The 21,472-nt window shown below is 39.2% G+C and overlaps 1 protein-coding gene across 11 annotated transcripts in view; it reads right to left on the bottom strand.

Annotated features, from left to right (window-relative positions):
• LRRFIP2 (LRR binding FLII interacting protein 2) overlaps positions 1 to 21,472 on the bottom strand; it is a 120,453-nt gene that overhangs the window by 14,018 nt on the left and 84,963 nt on the right. For 5 of the 11 annotated variants that reach the window (XM_075547063.1, XM_075547064.1, XM_075547067.1 and 2 more), the window contains 3 exons: positions 20,877 to 20,948; positions 15,245 to 15,415; positions 7,479 to 7,571 (listed from right to left, as the gene is read on the bottom strand). In XM_075547063.1, coding sequence (XP_075403178.1) covers positions 7,479 to 7,571; positions 15,245 to 15,415; positions 20,877 to 20,948 — 336 coding nt within the window. Of the gene's footprint in view, positions 1 to 4,448; positions 4,542 to 7,478; positions 7,572 to 15,244; positions 15,416 to 20,876; positions 20,949 to 21,472 lie in introns of all 11 variants that reach the window. The other 6 variants (XM_075547065.1, XM_075547069.1, XM_075547068.1 and 3 more) reach the window with 2 other exon arrangements.

Raw genomic sequence — 21,472 nt, 5'->3', positions numbered from 1 at the left:
TGCAAACAAAAAGATCATGGCAACGATCATTTCTGTAGTTCCAACTATATGTCAGTTTCTGTATAAGTTAATAGAAAACATATGTTAATATCAAATATACATAATCTCTCTCTGACTGGAAGCAACGATGGTTAAGATGTTACATATGTCTTGTAGTTTGGACACGTTATTAGCAGGAACTAGTCCCTGTAGAGGGACAACATGCTTGTTAAATTATAGGCACAGGAAAAAAAGGGAAGCTCTTCAATGAGATACACTGACACCGTGGCTGCAACACAGCAACAATTGTGAGGATAGTATATTGTCCTGTTGTGCACAAGGTCACTGGCACCAACTCAGTGGCACCTAGCCAAAAACAACCTGCAATATACATAGAATTGCTCCCCTATATACTTTAAAATGCACTTGCTTTATCTTCATTTTATAAAACAGAAAACTGAGGTTAAGGGCAGTTCTATTTTTGCTCAAAGTCTTAGTCAAGGTCAGACCAAGAAAATGAATCCAGCTGCTGTCTTGTTTGCTTTGTGTCTCCGAAGCCCTTGCCTTGCTCGCCATTTCCCTACCACGGCAGCTCAAGGGAGACGACAAGTACGTTCCCTTGTAGTCCTGGCCGAAGGCACATGCTGTTGACTCCTGAGCCATGCCGTCTAGTTGATTTGCACTCCCCCCCAACTCCGTCACACTGCGCAGATTGAGCTGCAAGCTCTAAGGGGGCATCAGCATGCCTTTTCTCTCAAATCACTGGGAGGTTTGCGCCAATGACCCTTCAGTTAGCAACCAAGATCTTGACCGCTGCTCCCCCAGGCTCCCTGGACAAGTCCTACCCCTTATTTATCCAAATGACGATGACATCATCTTCCCTTTGACCATTCATAGTCACACAATAGGTCTTCAATCTACATACGTGAAGAATCTGGGAGTCTGCCACTGTGCGGCATTTACTTTAATGCTTCAACTTAGTGCTACCATCGGAGACATTAATCACAAAGGGTTAGGACAGCAAAGCACAGGCGGCACAGCCACCTGCTGTGAGAGGTGCTTTCTCCTGGCCAAGGTATCTGCATGCAGTTAGGCCATGCATCACCACCGGAACTGAGTAAACCATCACTTTGACAACATGCTTGTACACGCCAACAATGACTAAGAAAAGACTACTTAGGAACAGACCAATTTGAAACCAGAAATCCCAGAGAATGCTAGTACATGTCATTTCTGTTTCCTCTCCCACATCTTACAGCATCTTATTTTTACTTTGGGACTTTTAAATTTTATCTCCCCATAATTATGGTTGGGGATATAAAATACATCCTGTAAACTCACCCGTTTGACCACAAAGTTTGAAGACAATTGCAATATCTTATAATTGGATCAACTATATTCACACGGGACCTGCAATTCTCTGTATTACCTGACCAGATAACCACCACCCTTGTGTTTGTATGCAACAATAGCTCCCACAGTACAGATCTTTTTATAGGATAGAAGTACAGCTTTGTGGAAGTCTGATCCCTAGTCTAACTGCAAATTAACTTTTCAACAACTTTATTCCCCACATAACAGCAAACTCCAGAAACTCAACCTCACTGCCATCCAGTCCAGTCTGACTCCGAGACCTTACAGGACAGATAAGGACTGTCCCTGCGAGTTCCCAGGCTGTCACAGCACAGGGACACATATCCCTTTGGTCAGAAGAGGAGCGAGGCTTAGACTGGGCTCTCATAGATACCCGCGGTCTTGGTATACCCCCCCGTCTACACGGGGCTACGGACTGCAGTGGGGGAGGACAACAGGCTCAGTGGACGAAATGAAAAACTTCACCCTAGGGCAATGAACCCATATGGCCCTTTAGTAAGTGACGACATTTGCATCAAGAAAATGAAGCAAGGGACAAATGATACATTAGGTAGTCCCTGACCATACTGAATACTTGACTTTTAAAAGTCAAGGAAGGGTCGATCTATTGATAAACATTCAACAACTTTGATAAATCTCCAGGGAATTAATGCTGGGCGAGACGGGGAGTGTCACCTTCAAAAGGTTATAATCAGTATGGTTGCGTTTATATAATAATCTTAAAATGACAAAATTACAGAAATAGAGAGCAGATTGGTGGTTACCTGGCAGCATTTGGACAGTAGTACTAGTGATGAGGAGGGCAACAGGCAGGAACCCTTCCTATGATAGAGCTGTTCTGTTATCAGGAATGTATCGGCAACAACATTCTTGCTGCGACTTTGTGCTTTATTTTTTACACTGGCACATAGATTTTTTATTTTCTCAGAGTCAAGGGACCACATTATATATTACCCAGAAGAATGTAACATTAAATATTACGTAGAAGAATATTTAAAAAATTATAAAGACGAGTCATCTGTATCCTGACCATCTACATATTTTGATAGAAAAAAAGTTTTTCCTTTGTTTTAAATGACTTATTTCACTGGACTAAGTAATTTAGTTTTTCTATGACTGGCCTAAGATAATCAGTTTAAAATATTAAGATGATCATACTAAGTAAAAATCATGAATGGACTTACAGATCTCTACTAAAGAAAATTCTATTAAGTCATCAAAGAAGCAATATTCTAGAGACAGAATGAGTGAGTTTTACAAATATTGCCTACTTGGTGTTATACTATTTTTTTTCCATATCTCATTTGAAATCCTCCATGCAAAATTTAAATAAATCAGCAGTTCACAACTACAATTTCAAAATGCTTACTATGCAAATTATTCATCTGTGTCTCACTAAGACAAAGGTTAAAACTAACATCAATTTGTTTTTCTAGCTTTGGGTGAATTTTAGAACAAGGCTTCAAACAGATACTTCCAGGATCAGTCATGGCCGTGGAAGTAAAGCCAAGAGGGATCAGAATTTAAAGTAAGAGGATAACAAGAATAGGGACTACAGGTTTGTCTCCTGTTGGAAACTCAACTTCCCTCTCAGAAAACGAGGGCAGTATACATACCGCAGAGCAACCACGTCTCTTGCCTGGCAGAGCCAGAAGCAATGGTACCTACTCAAAGGTGGCAGTCAACTGTTCCACCTCACAAATGTGTCGCTTTCTGTAGTCCTGATAATAATCCAATCTCCCCTATCAGGCTTCTCTCTTAAGAGCTCACGACAACACCTCAGGGCTTCAATCCACAGTTTTTCACGTTCTGGTTATCATTACAGGCATCACATTTTGCAAATTCCAGTCCGTTACAGTTTTACTGCCACCCATGATTAACTGGTTCAAAATGGTATGAGACATTGTTTTAGAAACTTGGTATTTAATTATCAGAAATTCTAGAAGGCTAGCTTTATATGTCTTTAAAATTTTGGTTTATCAAACTCTTTAAGTAATTTCCCTCCTGATGATGTAGTAGGTAGAAGTTGAGCTGCTAACTGCAAGGTCCTAAGTTTGAAACCTCCAGTCTTTCCTCGCAATAAAGACGAGGCTTCCTACTCCTATAAAGAATTACAGAAAATTCCCAGGAATAGTTTTACTCTATATGGTAACTAGGGGTTGGAATCTACTCAATGTCACTGAGTTTGGTTTTGATGTATTTATTAATGAATGGACAGAGTTCCCGGTAACATGAGAAGCAATGTGGTGCTGCTGACCTCTGAATGGGCTTCCGAGCATCCCTACAGTGGAGGTCTGAGCCCGACGACTTCACAGGGAGCCATGTCTATCAAGGTGCTCTCAGAGATCTTTGCCAACTTTTCCTGCGGCGCCAACCCCCACAAGAAGAACCCGGTGCCCTTCCCTGGACACTGTAAGCCTCCCTAGGCATATGGCTGTGTCCCTCCTCCAGAGGACAGCTCATGCCTTGACATTAGGCTGTCCAAAGTCTTCAAGGGATGACTTGATGGGAGCCTTTCCAGTCTCAAGTAAACGTGCTTGCAGGGTTCAGAAAAAGCCTGTAAAACTGGGTCTTCATCTGGGTCCGTTTGGGGAATTCTGAGGTTAAAATGAGAGATGACGTCACAATTTGGCAGCCCTGGCAAACCTTACATTCCTAGCCACTTCTGTAATTAAACGGATTTTAATCTCCTCCTATTTTATTCACCAAAGATTCAGGGGCTGCTAGTAACTTTTCTCCCACACCAACTCCCTCCTTCCATCAAAAACCTCTTCCTATCTAAATTTTTATAAGGATATCGCTTTACTCACTGAGTTTGAATTAATTGCCTACAGTTGTTTCTGGATAAGGCTTCTAAGGAAATGAACGACGACTTCCTTAAGCAGCTCCTAGCTTGTAGGTTTCAAAGCCAGCAGGAAAGGAGGGCAGTTCTTCTAGTCCCACAATCAGGTATGGCTGAAACTCTTCTATCTCCTGTGTCTTCAAATTTTATACTGTCAAACTACCTAATAATAACCAAAATAGCAGCTTCTAAGAATTCTCTGAGTTTGATTACATTGGTCTATTCCCCAACAAAGTCCAATTGTCTATCATACCCCAATTTTTTTATCTTTCCAAAGAAGTGTCTCTTGGAGCTCCAACACTTCTTTGGTCGTGGTGTCTATTTTCTGCTGCATGCGCTGCTTCTCCTGCAGAGAAAGGGGAAGAATACAAGCAGAAAGAAGCACAAGGAGGGACTAGCGGAAGGCAAACAGAATGAGAATAAAGCAGACCACGAAGCAAACAAGACAGGGGAGTCTGTGATGAACAGGAAAGATGACATCCACAATGCTGGTGACACAGCGCTCACTGACTTGTCCCCACAAAGTAAGCAAGGGGACTGAGTGACTCTTCCAGCCACAGCTATGTGGCAGCAAGGCAGCTGGGGTTTCCAGGCACACACAGAGCTCCTTATGAGTACTCTTCCTTTGATAGTTGCCTTCTTAAATCCCAAATATGGAACAACTTATAATTCTGAAGAAGGAAACAGGTTTGCTTGTGAATCAGTGATTCCTTACCACAGAGGACAGCAGTAGTTTGGAATTTTATTTTTAAAGAAGACTGAAAAAACATACAAAAGAGCCAAGTCTTTGCTTTAACCATTTCAAATTTCTGTTAGTAGACTAAATGACACAAGAACATCATAAGTTAGAAAGGAGCAGTCACATCATTTTCAGGCAAACTTCAGTTAAGCATTTAGCGATTCCCAAAGAGCATTTCTGATCAGCCTATGATACGAAAGACCTGGTGACCTGTTTCTGTAACATTTATAGCCAAGGTCTCAGGCGCCAAAGAACAAAAATCATCTCACTGTCAATGAGAGGGAGTGCGGAGTGGGGACCAACAGTGGGCCACTGGACATCCAGCCCCTTACAGAAGCGTCGTGGGGAAGAGACGAGCCAGTCAGGGTGCAGTGTAGCACCGATGAAACATACAACTTCCCTCTGGTTCTTTAATAACGCTTCCTCCTCCCACTATCATAATCCCAATTCTACCTTACAAATCTGGCCAAACCAGAGCATGCACACTGGTACAGGTAAGAGCTGGAAACACAGGGAATCCAGGACAGAGAAACCGCTCAGGGCCAATAATGGAATTAGAGATACCAGGAAGGTAAGGGGAAGGTGGGGGACAATGGGGGAACTGATCACAAGGTTCTACATATAACCCCTTCCCTGAGGGACAGACAACAGAAAAGTGAGTGAAGGGAGACATTGGACCGTTTAAGACATGAAAAAAATAATAATTTAAAAATTATCAAGGGTGAGGGAGGGAGGGAGGGATAGTGGGGGAGGAGGGAAATGAGCTGATACCAAGGGTTCAAGTAGAAAGCAAATGTTGTGAGAATGATGATGGCAGCAAATATACAAATGTACTTGACACAATGGATGTATGCATGGATTGTGATGAGTTGTACGAGCCCCCAATAAAATGATTTTTTAAAAAGAAAGAAAAAATGCCAGCTGAGACAACTCAGTGGAGCAGCTCTTCACAGTCTGCCCCCAGCACCGTGGTGAACCAGACCCTCTCACAACACACAGCGAGAGCAACCTTCCGATGTTTGCTTCTGATGGGTTACTGGTCAAGTATCAACTCCTATATGCCCCACCCAGGCACTTCTACATCTACTTTATTATGTGATTGATTCTTATTTCTAAAGAATAAGTCATATTGTTTGTCATGTTCAAGGTGTTTCAGTTATACGCAATCACCAATACTAACATTTGAAAGATGCTTATTCTACGCATAAGCTACTTTTCAGTTTGTATACTCAGCACTCCACACTTTGAAGACACCAGTGATACATAAAAAAATCAAATACTACCAATTTTTCTTAAGTGCAACTGTCGAATTAAAAGAACACTTAATACTAACTTATGCCACTTAATGAGTTTTACTCTTTTAAATTTTAATTAGAAATAAATGAAATAAATTTACACACACACACAAAAAGACAAAAACATACTGTTTTTAAACTGCAGCAAATATAGAATTTGGATAATGTACTCCTTGCCTTATATAGATGACTAATTAAACTAACTTCACTTGGGATTTGATAGTACCAGAGGGTAATCAGTATCTGCATTCAGTATTCACAAATTCTACCACTTCCTACAGGATATAGTTAATCCAATTATGCCAAAGAATAACAAAAAATAGGACAAATCTATAAAAAGAAAACCTGACATTTCTTTTCCTCTATTAAATGGTTGTTTGGGGATCTCTATTGTGGATGTTTTTAGAATAATTCACAGAGAGACTACAGGTGAGGTGAGTCTGTGCGGAGAGAGAAGAGAAAGAGGGAAAGTGAGGCAGGTGGGTGGAGAAGCCCTGGGCAGAGCTGCTCTGCTGTGTGGTCATCTCGCAGGGTCATCAGGAAGCGCTGTTCTTGTTATCACGAACATGTCACCAATACTCCGGAAACACTACAGGTTGTGAGTGTGGGCAAGACCACCCCAAACCGTTAATGGGTAGTTATGAACCAGGACAATATCCAGAGATGAATAGAGAAGCAAGCATAAGAGGAAGAGCAGGTGCTTTCAAAGATTTCCTTTTCATTCATGCCCAAGATGCTACCGACACTCCAGCACTCACAAGTCTTCCACCTGCACAAACCTGCGCCGCAGCATTGGCCAACAACCTTTTGATATATGCAGTGTCTTGAGATTTTCTTCATTTATCCATCTTCAAAATAGATCCATCTGAGTGAAGATGTTACCCAACCCTCATGTCCCTAACAATGGCTGCTTGCCATCTCTGAAAAAATGCTGCACAACAGCGTTTCCCTCTGACAGCCCCAAGTTCTGTTTAGGAAGAATCATGGTTAATAAATAAATCCACTGACTGCTTTTACAAAACCTTTTGCTATTAAAAGGTGAATGGTTATAGAGTTCATAATATGGATTTTTAAAAATTCTTCTTTACTGTTTCATGTTGGACATTTAGGCTACACCAAAATTTGAAAAGACAAGTAAATTCTTTGTGGCATCTTACTCATTTTCCCTCCAAACACATAGACCCTTCTTCTCATCCAATGTATCTTCTTTTTTTCCAAAATTAAGTATTTCTACGGTTCACACACATACCTCAATAAGCTCATCTCTTTGTCGAAGGCCTTCTTTAAGTTCGTCCATCTTATGCTGCAGCACACTGCACATATGTTTCTGTCTTTCTAACTCCTGTTAAAAAGAAATAATAGTTATATCAGTCACTGAAAAATCTGGATGCTATAAATATTTGTATCTTTATACACACATAACACAGAGACTAAGTATGACTTTTAGAAACATGCCCAGATAATTGATCCAGATAAAATGATTTTCTATGAGAAAGTTCAAAAGATTTTTTTAAATGTCAGGACACACCACTATGGCCTCAGGCTGATGTGTCCCTTCATCCAGGTTTGTTTCTGTCTTTGTCCTGTTTAAACCTTCATGAAGGGGTGTCAATAAAACTTACTTAAGTTGAGGGTCTTTTCTCCCCTAAAACATTTAGAAAGGGTTGATGCCAGGAAAAGGACTCTCTTAGCTCACTGAATTCCACTTTGGGATTTGTGAGCCTCTGTTTAGGGCTTCCTAAGGAGCCCTAGTGGTGCAGCGGTTAGACACTGGGCTGCTCACTGCATGGTCAGCAGTGTGAAACTATCAGCCACTCCTTGGGAGAAAAAGCAGAGGGGACGGACAGCAGAAAAGTGGGTGAAGGGAGCCATCGGACAGTGTAAGGCATGACAAAATAATAATTTATAAATTATCAAGGGTTCATGATGGAGGGAGGAACAGGGAGGGAGGGGAAATGAGCTGATACCAAGGGCTCAAGTCAAAAGCAAATGTTTTGAGAATGATGAGAGAAAGAAATGCACAAATGTGCTTGACACAATGGATGTATGTATGGATTGTGATAAGAGTTGTACAAGCCCCCAATAAAATAATTAAAAATAAAAAAGAGTTACAGTCTCAGAAATCCACAGTAGTAGTTCAACTCTGTCGTCCAGGGTCACCAGGAGTCAGAACTGACTCAATGCAAGAGAGTTTAGAAGACACTTATTAAGTCTTGCTATCTGTTTGTCTTGTTTTGGGAAGGAAAATTAAAATTTTTTCACCTCTCATAATTATATAAAAACCAAACTCACTGTCACCAATTTGATTCCAACTAGGGCTCTGGAAAATCCAAAATAATCACTAGCAAATTACTACAAACAATGAGAAGACTTACCAAAGCAACAAGTTTTAAATTAACATGACCTTTTTTTCTAACTTTCATATAGATACAAACAGCTATAGAGGAGATACAATAAGCTCCATTTACAATATCTTTTAAAAAATGCACAGAAAATACACCCAAAACCTAAATGAGGAAAATGGTTAAAAAAACAAACAAAAAACAGTTGGAAAAGAGAGAAATAAGGTTAAAAATGCCCAACATCGTATGTAAGTTCTCCCTACATCATCTACATATTTAATGTAGTTCAAATAAAAATACAACAAGTTTTTGTCTCCTCAGAGCAATGCCCATGGATTATTAAGTTTATTTGTGGAAAAGGCCAAGAAGAGAAACTACAGTAAAAGGAGGAACGGCTTGCTTTTGAGATACAGGCTTTGAAGCTTATGGCTAACCAGGTCTCTGCCATCAAGTGAGTGCTCTCTCTCTCAGCTGCCTACACAGGGTGTGCGACTCTAAGTCTGCACGGGAGTCCACACTCTCTCATCTTGTCCCCCGGCGGGGGAACTGGGAGGGCTGGCCTGCCAACCTGGAGGTTAGCAGCACAAAGCTTCTCCCACAGTGCCACTAGGGCTCCTCAAACAGAGGCGGGTTTACAATTAAAACAATGCATTGGCACATGGATATGAATCAATGACATGGAGTAAAAAACTCAGAAAAAAAGACCTAACTGCATAATATGTGCAAATATATTAAATTCCCCAAACAATGAGAGAAGATACAGATTTTAAATAGTTAAATAGTGATGTTGGGAAAAGTGTATATCCACATAGAGTAACTTGAAATCAGAACCATACCCCCCCCACTACGTACCACGGACAATGCTAATTCTAAAGGCATCTGAGAGGAATATGTTTTTAAAAAGTGGGAGAGGCAAACAAACATAACAAAAACCTGCAATGCAAATGTCAGAAGAAAAGTTCATTTCTTTAATTAGGAAATGGAGAAAATTACTAAGAAAATAACAAATTTCTACATGTAATAAGGAAAAAAAGGTTAAGTTAGATTATATTATATAAAAACTTTTAAAGCAAAAAAGACACCTGGAGTAAAGTAAAAAGATGAATGATAAACTAAAGAAATTTGCAACTTATGTCAGAGACGAGTTACTATCTCTCCATATAGAGAGCCCCTAACATTAAGAGGAAAATAATAAACAAGCTGAATAAAAAATAAACTCAAAAACAGCGCTATGAAAAAGTAATGGAAATAACTGAACATATTAAAAGATACTAGTATGAAGAGAGATTAAAATTAAAACTACATTTATCACCAACACACTAGTACATATCCAGAATTTGATAATCTGCCGTATATACGCGTGGATAAGCCGAGTTTTTCAGCACATTTTTAATGCAATTTTTGTGGTAAAATTAGGTGCCTGCGTTGCTATTCAGGTTGACTTATACTGAAGTATATACAGTAACTCTGGAGTGACATGCAGAAGGAAAAAGATCCACTCAACCATTTGGGGGAATGCAGAATCGGACATGTAAACACAGGGAAGGGCATAGGCCATAACTGCTGCATTTACACTTTGATGCACAGTGCAACCTATGTGACGCTTTCCCACTTTTATAAACACAAAGCTACCTGTGTGCAGGGGATATTTTTAAAGGGTTGTTTTGGAAAATGACTGCAAACAACTGTCCACTACTAAAAACTGGAAAATAAACAATGTGGACATGCACTTGCTAGGGTAATTCTGAATACTGAAGAAGGGTAATGGCGAGCTCCATACACCACAGCCATAAGGTGATGAAAACCAGGGCACAAGATAGCACTTACACTGTTAACACTTTCCAAGTCACACACACATGATGTTAAAAGATGTGAAATTCTTGGAAGATACTTGCTTTGTAAATCAAACTTAAAAACTACTTAATGATTTTACATAACACAAGAAATTAAATTTCATAAGCAACTCCTGAATGTTTAAAATAAAATGCAATGGCCCAACCAGCCAGTTGATAGCATAAGGACAGAAAAACCATCTTTATTTTTTTAATATATTTTTGAAAATCATTTTACTGGGGGTTCATACAACTTTTTTTGTTGTTGTTCTAAAAAAATTTTTTTATGATTAAGGCAGTTTATGAGGGAAGTTAACAGACTACATACATTTCAGAATCAGAAACATTAAGAATACAGTTATTTTCTCAGTAGTGTGTCCTTACAGCTAGGCCAGGAAGAATGTCTTTCTCTGGGCCTCAGTTTCTCAGCCACAAGGTCCCTTGTCCTGTACTCTGCTTAGGCAAGTATTACAATAATGACCAAAGGGCACTTCACTCTATAATCCTAGTCTATCAGAAGGCACTTGTAAAAAAATCGTTTTATTAGGGGCTCATACAACTCTTATCACAATCCATGCATACATCAATTGTGTAAAGCACATTTGTACTTTCATTGCCCTCATCATTCTCAAAACATTTGCCCTTGGCATCAGGTCCTCATTTTTTCCCCTCCTTCTCCGCTCCCCACTCCCTCATGAACCCTTGATAATTTATAAATTATTATTTTGTCATATCTTTCCCTGTTCAACGTCTCCCTTCACCCACTTTTCTGTTGTATGTCCCCCAGGGAGGAGGTCACATGTAGATCCTTGTAATCAGTTCCCTCTTTCCAACCCACTCTCCCTCTACCCTCCCAGTATCACCACTCACACCGCTGATCCTGAAGGGATCATCCACACTGGATTCCCTGTGTTTCCAGTTCCTCTGTGCACCAGTGTACATCCTCTGGTCTAGCCAGAATTGCAAGGTAGGATTTGGATCATGATGGGGGAGGGGGTAGCATTTAGGAACTAGAGGAAAGCTGTATGTTTCATTGTTGCTCCATTGCACTCTGACAGGCTCGTCTCCTCCCCGAAACCCTTCTGTAAGGGGATGTCCAGTGGCCTACAAATGGGCTTTGGGTCTCCACTCCGCACTCCCCTCCTCATTCACTATGATGAGATTTTTTTGTTCTGAGGATGCCTGATATCTGATCCCTTCGACACTTCATGATCGCACAGGCTGGTGTGCTTCTTCCATGTGGGCTTTGTTGCTTCTGAGCTAGATGGCCGCTTATTTACCTTCAAGCCTTTAAGATCACAGATGCTATATCTTTTGATAGCCGGGCACCATCAGCTTTCTTCACCACATTTGCTTATTCACCAGTTTTGTCTTCAGCGGTTATGTTGGGAAGGTGAACATCGTAGAATTCCAAGTTAACAGAAAAAATATTCTTGCAATTCTGCTACCTTAACACTAAACCTATAAATATATGCACATAGATCTATTTCCCTATCCTCATATAAAAATATATTTGCATATGTACATGCCTTTATTTAGACCTCTATAAATGCCCTTTGCATCCAAGCTCTTTGTCTCTCCTCTTGTCCCACTATCATGCTCAGTCTTCATTTGGGTTTCAGTAATTCCTCTTTGTTACATTGCACTTGATCACGCCCTACCAGGCCTCCTACACCCTCCTCACCACGGATTTGGATCACTTGTTGTTCCCTTGTCCCTAGGCTTGTTAACACCACTATCTTTCCCCCCACCTCCCTCTCTCCCATGACCCCCCGGAACTGTCGGTCCCGTGTTTTCTCCTCCAGATTGTTCATCCAGCCTGTCTTATTTAGACAGACCTGTGGAGATAATAACATGCACCGAAACAAGACAGAGCAAAACCAAGCCACAACATACAAAACAACAACAACAAAACAATGACAAAAACCCCAAAACACAACAAGAAAAAAAAACTTGCAGTTAGTTCAAGGACTGTTTGTTGGCCTTTAGGAGTGTTTTCCAGTCCAGTCTGTTGGGGCACCACGCCCTGGGCTCAAAGTCCACTTTCAGCATTCCCTGGGGACCTCACCGCTCCGTTCCCTTGTTCTGTTGCACCCCTTTATTGTTTTGCCTTGATGGGGTGGGATCAGATCCAGCGTAATTCCCATAGTGTGTCTCCGGTGACATACAACTCTTATCACAATCCATCCATCCATTGTGTCAAGCACATTTGTACATTTGTTGCCATCATCATTCTCAAAACATTAGCTCTCTATTTGACATCAGCTCAGAAAAACCATCTTTAAGTAATTTTCAGAAACAAGAGTTTAATCATACATAGCCTAGTGGCAACCATAACAACAAAAGTTTTAACTACTTTCAGTAATTAAATTCCTGGTGGGAGTGCTGGTCTTACTATTCTGGGTAATGTGGGATAACGCAGTAAGAGCAGAATGTAACATAATTACTATCATCTCCAGGGACTTTGTGATTGGGAATTGTAGTGTGGGTAAAGCAGTTACAGATGTTAGACAGAAGAAGTTACATAAAAACCTTACAAGTGAACTAACAGCATGACTTCATGGGCAATCTGCTGCACGAAACCACGCTAAAGTGCTGAAGAGTACAGATGTCACCTTGAGGACTGAGGGGTCTGACGGAAACCATGGGGTTTTCAATCGCTTCATTCACATGTGAGAGCTGGACAGTGATAAGAAGACCTGCGAGGAGAAGCAAGGCCCTGAGTCCGTGTGCTGGGGAAGAGCACTGAAAGCTCCCAGGGCTGTCAGAAGAATATGTCTCAAAATGGCTCGTGTCGAATTCCGTGAGGGAGCAGTAGAAGACAGGGCAAAATTGGCCACAGGTTGGAGGTTGTTGGGATGTGATAAGTTCGTGACGGCTCTTTACATAATAAATTTAGATGTGTTTCAAAAAAGAATTCCCCATGAAAAGGAATCACTACTGAGAATAACACACTTAAAGACATTTCCAGCCATTCTGTCTCTATAGTAGATATAAAAATATGTAAGATACATTTATTAAAATCCCAGAAACAAGCGTTAAAAGTAATTTGAATTTAAATTAATATTGTTGCTGTTGAATGGTCCTTCTGTAGCCCACCCCCCCCCCCACCGCTGCTCTAATGAAATATACCAGAGGGGCTCTGAGCCTTCTACTACCCGAGACAGTCGCATCCGATGAGGGTCGGAAAGCACAAGATGTTATCCTGATACTTACAGAGTATCAGACCCAGCTTACAGGTTTTACATGGTTAAAAAAAGTCTTCCATGTGTACTCAGGTATCCTAAGTTGGTGACAATAGATAACTACAGGACCTTCAGTTTTAATAATGCTCAAGGGCATGTGCTGAGATGGAAGATAAGAATTCATTTGAGCAATAACCCACACCCACTGCTGAGTTGATTTCAACTCATAGCAACTGTAATGCAGAATAGAACTACCCATATGGTTTCCAAGAAGGTAAATCTTCATGAAATTAGGCTGCTACATCTTTCTCTCACAAAGCACTGGTGTGTGTGTGTGTGTGTGTGTGTGTGTGTGTTTTAAATTGCCAACATTTCCATTAGCAGCTGAGTGTACCACAAATGCTGACTGATCATTAAATACTTATCATGAAATATTTTTCTAATCAGATGAAAGTAAAGAGAGCCATAAGTAGTCATGGAAAATGTGAGAGGGCTCACAAAGAACTCCAAGACTGTGCTTGATGAGGATCTCCAGAGATGGGCTGGAGGATGAGTCACGGAGGAAATCCCTCATTGCAACCAAGTCAGACTCTTCAATGGCAACTGTTGGCCAACAGGAAAACACCGAGAACCCTTCCACCTATCTGACTTCACCCCTATTTCAATGTGACCAAAATAGCCTGTAATTAACATTTTCCACTTAAACCCTATAAAGACTATAGTTAAAATGCTAGCCACATAGAGGTAACATTAAAAGCTTCTTTATTTTGTTCCAGTTCAGATTATTACTATAGTAATTCATTAATAATACATCCTAAGTTCGCTCTGGATTCTCTACGCTGGCACTGCAGTGCCAATGCATTTCTGGCAATAACATCCATCTGTCCACTGCTTACATTGATATCAACATTTATAAAGTTCAAGTTCAATAAACTTTTAAGAGAAGCCAATTTGATCTGGGAAAATCTGAAACTTACACAGTGGCTTTTATTTTACAGCTGTACTTCTTAAAGAATAAAGTTTACAAGCTCCTAAAGGAAACATACACATCTATCGATGTCTGACCCACCGCACTGCCACTTTGAAATAACTGGTTTAAAGGTTGATGACATCTCTCCGGTCATTTACTACTGTATATATTCGTGGATAAGCCGAGTTTTTCAGCACATTTTAATGCAGTTTTTATGGTAAAATTAGGTGCCTCAGTTGATATTCAGGTCAGATTATACTCGAGTACATACGGTAAGTGAGTTCTCAGAAATGGTTTACAGGTTCTGAAAAAAAATTAACCATCTCATTGAGATAGAACCTTTGGAGCTTCCTGGAATGCCAGAAAATAGTAAGAAATTAGTAACTTGCTGTAACAGTTTCAATTAAGAGTAGACAATACTGATCAAACATGACTTGTACTCTATCTCAGATACATAAAGCTTTTCTTTAGAACAAAAACAAAAGTTTGGGGGGGGTTTTGTTTGATATCTTATGGTGATCTGGCAATTTCCTGGACCATTGCTATTGACTGAAACACCATTCCCAAGTAGTTTGCAATCTTCTATTAACCTTACCACTTTTTTTTTTAACCTTACCACTTTTTAAATGAAGGTTTTTATTTATTTTTTTGACCAAGAGAATAGGACGATAAAGTTGAGCAATTACCTTTGATTTTTCCTCATTTTCTCTATAAAACTCGGCCATCTGTTCTTCTTGTTCTTCAATTACATCCTTGAGGGTGTCTACTTGGTAAATCAAATTGTTCTTCTCGTTGTCTAACTGTGCATTGGAGACCATGGCTTTCTTGTACTTTTCCTCCACTTCAGACAGAGATTCCTAAATGAGAGTCAAAACCATCACCCTGGAATCTAGAATATTCTTACAGGTGACATACAGTAGGCACAGGAAGTCATAGCACTGGCACAAACACATGAAGATGCATTCTTGCAAAATTCAAGCAGTCTAGGAAAGTCCTTGTTTAGTAACATGCACACGAAACAAGGCGACAATAAGCCATAAATGCCTTTCTCGGAACTTCATGGACTTGCTATTCTCCAAGAAAATAAAGCCGCGCAGTAGTGCAGCCTCTGCAACAGGAAAAGTTATGCAGACAACAGGCATTTTTTAAGACTCAGAATGCAAAATAATTAATATTTTCCAAATTGTTATAGATTTTACCAATGTGTAGGTACTCAGAACATAGTGGTAACACAGAATGCAATCTCAGTCTACAGAAACAAATTTTGCACTCGTTTGAATTTTTCCATTGCCTTAATGTTTGCTTTCAGCACTTTCCTTTCCTACATGAAAATGATAACAAACATGGGGAAGTGGTTTTTTGTTAGCAATTACTCAAATTGAAGTCATTATAAAAAGGAACTACCAATAAATGCCTGAAGTTTTCTTCTTCAAAGTTTTCTGCCTACGAGTTTACAAGACTCGTTTTGTTTGCTTGTTTAAATAATTGTATCTGATTTAGGAGATTACTACTTACTAATTGTTGTTTTAAAAAAACTGAAAATGAAAAGCATTTCACATAGAAAAAGCAATCCTTTATGGAAATAAAAATTTTAAATACTAGTACAAATGCTTATTAACAAACTAATATCAATGAAACAGAACTACACTCAAAACCTTGACATTTATAATGAAATGATTTTTACAAGGTTACCCAGACAACTCAATGAAGCGGAAAAGTGCTTTTTCCCAACAAATAATGTTAGAGCAAGATGGACCCTTCCCTAACATTAAAAACCAAAATTAACTCACAGTGGACCACGAGCCTTTATTAACATAAAAGTTAAACTATAAAACTCTAGGAAGAAAACAGAAGAGTAAACCTTGTTACTTTGATGTAGGCAATGGTTGCTTAGATTTGACAGCAAAAGCACTAGCAACCAAAGACAAAATAAATTAGATTTTATCAAAATTAAAAACTTGTGCTGTAGACAGGCCATTGACAACGTGAAAAGACAATCCAAAGAATGAGAGAAAATATTTATAAACCATTTCTTTAAGAAGGGACTTATATCCAAAATATATAAAAGGACGACTACAAAATAATACAATGAAAATTCACTTCAGAAATGGGCAAAGAATGTGAATAAACATGTCTCCAAGAAGATAAACCAATGGCTAATAAACACGACAGATAATACCCAATATTATTCATGAAAAATGAAAATAATTACTTAATGAGATACCACTTCACACTACAATGTGTTACAATTGGATTTATCTCAAAGGCAGTAAGGTAAGTGAAAGAAACCAATCATAAAAATGATGTATGATTCCATGTATATGAACTGTCCAAAATAGTCATGTCTACAGAGACAGAAAATAGATCAGTGTTTGTTCGCCCAGTGATGTGGGGAAGGGCTGGGGAGGAGAAGCGGGGAAGGACTACAAACATTAGGGTCAGCATTTCTCCTGGAATGGTGGGTGTGTCCTAACAGGACACTTTAAAGATGGTTGTATAATCCCATGACTGCTAAAAAACACTGAATTGTATTCTTTATACAGATAAATTATATGGATTATAAATTATATCTCAATAAAACTGTTAACAACGCCTAACAACTCAGAATTGTGGTAACAGGCAACATTTAAAACTGGAATTGGGAAGAAGTACAATCAAAATAAAGAACACAGGGATACTTCAAAAGGCTTATGGAAAAAATTCCATTATTCGCTTCTAGGCCTGAAAGGTGAATAAGTGTCATAGCATCAGAGGGTCTATCAGTTAAATACAACAGTGTCTTAATATAATACAGAATTTAGAATTATTCTGATTCATCTGAGGGCTAATAGCATTTTTTAAAGTCCTCATCCCAATTAGCTCAATTAACATTATCAATGATGACAAAGTTCTACATCCTGTTTTGGCTAGTAGTGACTAGGGTATTAAAAACTTACATGTAACTATATAAGTTCTAACTACTGATCTCTTTCTGCATGGAAAAAGAGTGAAGAAACTCATTAAATGAAGAAAATAATTGGTCCCAAAGAATAATGGACCACATGAACAACAGTCTCCACTAACCTGAGACCAAAAGAACTAGACTGTGCCCAACTCCCCACAACCAGTGTGGTCTGGGTCACAATAGAGAATACCAGATAGAGTGGGGAAAGATGTACGATAATATTAAACTTCACGATTTACTGATCTGATGGAAGCCCTGAGGCTGTAAGCTTTAGATACCTTTGTAACTTAAACTTGGAAGTCATTCCCAGGATCCCTTTGCTGCCACATGAAAAGATCCCGAGAGGGCAGATAATAACATCCTGGGAGATATGCTCCTCAGAACAATCAACTATATGAGACATAAAGGGCAGCATTTGCCCCAAAGCAAAGTTAAGACAGCAGAAAAGGGGCAGAACAACTGGGTGAATGAAAATGGGAAATGCAAAAGTAGAAATGGGCTAGGTGCTGACATTGTAGGTTGCAATCAATGCCACAGAACAATCTATATGTAAATCATGGCAACTAATTTGTTTTATAAACTTCCAACCCAACCAAACCAAGATAAAATATACAATTTTTAATACAGTCCTCATCACAGCTCAAGCCAAGGAGCATAACTGCATGCAAACCAGACTCCAAGATAGTCCAAGTATTGGATATAAGGAGATAATAAATTTTAGGGAAAACTGTAGGGAACATTAACGTCCCTTAAATATAAATATGCCACAAAACTGCTCTAACGTAATAAGGTTTTAACTGTTTTTCTAGATAATGTGATATCATTAGTAATTAGTTTTACTTAAATGCCTCTAACGAAGTGATTTTCAAAGTATGAGTTCTAGATGAGCACTTCAGCACCATCTGGGAACTGGGTAGAAATGTAAAACTTCAAGCCCCAACCCAGATGCACTGAATCTGAAAACCAAAGGATAGCGTCCAGAAGTCTTTACTTTAACAACTCCCCAAATGGTGTGGGATGCACAAAGTCTGGGAGCTAGGGGTTCTTAGTGTGTAAGCCTTGATGTCTATGCCTAGATGCTCCCAGAACACACCTTGATGATCCTGTGACCAAAACCCTCAACTAGATTGTGAGCCAACTGATTCAGGGGCATGGTATCTTCAAGTCTCAGGTGTTTGCATTGCCGGGACTCTGTAAACATGACAATTTATCACTGATGGCAAGACTTCCACCAACAGTGTGTCAGTTCTTCCTCAAGGGTCCTTCTTGGGTCCTGCACAGAAGTTAAAGACATTTCTCTTCCTATCCAGGAATCAGAGCATGAGCAACATTTAAGAACAACATGCCCTGGCAAGTCATCATCACTTAGGCCAACAAAATAATTAATATGTTTGCAAAGAAGTACACAGCAGGGCTTAATGAAACTTAAGAATGACTCAGTAAGACTGCATCAAGTGATTACCTCAGATAATTAGCATTTACAATGATGTGTAAGACAAAGTTCTTGTCTTCAACATCTCAAAATACACTTGGGTAAATTGCCTATGATTACAAGACTGATCATGATTTCTAAACCTTTACACAGACTGATACGGTGAACATAAAACAGCATGGTGCCGAGAACTTGCTAAGTAAGTAGTCAATGAATACAAGGAGGCTTCAAAAAGTTCACAGAAAACTGAAATTAAAAGATAATGGATCTTTTCACAAGCCTTTGGACACTCCCTTGTATTTTACTGCATTTTCTAGGTTACATTGCATACTATAGAATATGGCATGTGGAAAACATTATAATAGGAATACATGATCAGCTTTCTGAACAAAAAATTAAAAAAGACAGAACAAGTGGTGGGTAGGTTGACAAAAGCATGCCAAAGGCAGACAACGCTTAATCAGGAAAAATACCACAGCAATGATCCAGCATCCTTTTTAACAGGCTATATCACATCACCAGGTAACTGTTGATTGAGTTTCGTAGTTTTCCTGCAAGAGTCACCCCCAATATAAATGTAACCTGAAGTCAATTTCAACTGTACATTGGCATAAATTTAGAGATGTTTCAAATAAATTTACTGTTATTTTTACCTCCTTCAAAGAATGCAATGAATCGTAGATATAAAAGGTAAAGAAAATAATTTACATAAAATAAAAAGCTTGGAAGAACATCTTTGAATTAAGTGATCACTTTTCTGATACAATATGCTAGATATAAGACTGATATAGAAGTATTTCTTTAATGTATGGAATTTATTCCCTTGGTTCAAGATATTTCTGTTTTATCTCTAAGGGCTTAAAAAGTCGGGGCGGGGATGACTTAAGTCTAAGATTAGAGCAACAAGACTAAATAAGCACCATCAGTGAATTAGCACTTACTTCTTCTCATGTTTACTGACATATCAGCAGCACCCAGGCTTCCGAGGCCACTCCCACAGGACATGCCACCCTTTACGGTCTTGAGTCTTTGTGAGTTCTTATGGATCACAACCAATTGTGGCTGGTAGCTGGGCAACTTCATATCATCCCGGGGCGGCTGGGGAAACCCTGCCATGATGTCCTTGTTCTGTCCTAACTCGGTATTCTGAATGTCTCACTTTCCATTGTTCACAAGGCTGGGGTGTGTTTCTCTTTATACGGTTAGAAAACTTTGGTTCCTACATAATGTATTAGGTGTGAACTTCATAATGAAGCATGGGGGGAAAATAGCATGTGTCACTTACAACCAAAATGTTTGTCCCAGAAGTACATTTAAATTGAAAACTGGTGTGCTCGGAAGAGAGATGGTCTGCTTGAATTTATCTACAAATTCTTCAAAGCACTGGATTTGTATAATCTTTTTTGTTTGGTTTGGTTTGGAATTGTTTAATCTTGTTTGACCTATAGGTTAAAAAAAAAAAATCTAAGCAAGAAGAAAACGCAGGATCCTTCCGAAGAGGAGATTATTTATACTAAAGCTCTCTTCCCGACTTCCTCCTCCCTGGTTTTGATTCTGACTGGCTTGAATTTGGTGTCAGAAGTAGGTAATAGCACATTTTCATTTGGCTTAGAAGAATTCTAACGTTCACGCCGCAATAAAGATACCTTTACAGGAGGCTGCCTCATTCATCGTACGGCTCAGATTCCAGCGACACACAAACATTTTACAAGGTTTAAAAACTTTAAGGTACAATCTTTCACTGAGTATTCTCAAACTATACGAAGCACGTAAGCAGAGACGGCAAGTGCACCTCTCCTACGCATTATGTTAAGCACATGCTTGAAAGACAAACATTGTTAGTAAAGCTATGTGCGGTGGAGTTAACAGAACTTACGAAGCTGCCATTACCACACTTCTGCGTACAGAGAGCATGCTTGGGCTGCAGAATGGGCCCTGATACCTTTAGCTCTTTAAGCCCCTGCATGTATCTCCCTTCTACATCCTGTATCTGGTCCTTAAGGTCATAGATATCCTGTAGGACATAGGAATGAACCATTGCATAAAACCATGCACAAACATATGTTTTCAAAGATTCAGATGAAAATGTGAATTATTTTCATATATTCCAGACTAAATAGAAGCAAAGAAAGCCACGTACACAAACATAACTCTCATTCTAAACAACTGAAATGGGCCAAGGGGTTGGGTGAAAACAGGACTGGGGAGGGTCTGGAACAATCCATGTAGATCATTAAACTGTTCTTAGCATTGATTCCTACTGAACCAGCACTAACAAATGGGTAGGGCTGATTGTGGGGGAAAAAGCTACATAAATGGCAACATTTTAAAACATTTTTTAAATGTTCATTAAATGTAGTAATTTTAGTTTACATAAAGCTTTTACATAATCTATAATTTTAGCTTATATAATGCCATTTAAATATATAACTTCTAGCTTATAGAATGCTTTTAGCTTGTATATCGGAAATTATTAGTAACACATTATATTGATTCATGTAAATGTTTTAAAGTGTAATAAGTAGATATGAACAAAGT

This window comes from Tenrec ecaudatus, chromosome 4 (genome assembly GCF_050624435.1).
Source record: "Tenrec ecaudatus isolate mTenEca1 chromosome 4, mTenEca1.hap1, whole genome shotgun sequence".
Classification (NCBI taxonomy): domain Eukaryota; kingdom Metazoa; phylum Chordata; class Mammalia; order Afrosoricida; family Tenrecidae; genus Tenrec; species Tenrec ecaudatus.
Note: the sequence above shows the minus strand (reverse complement) of the source record. Positions and strands in the feature narration are given on the sequence as shown.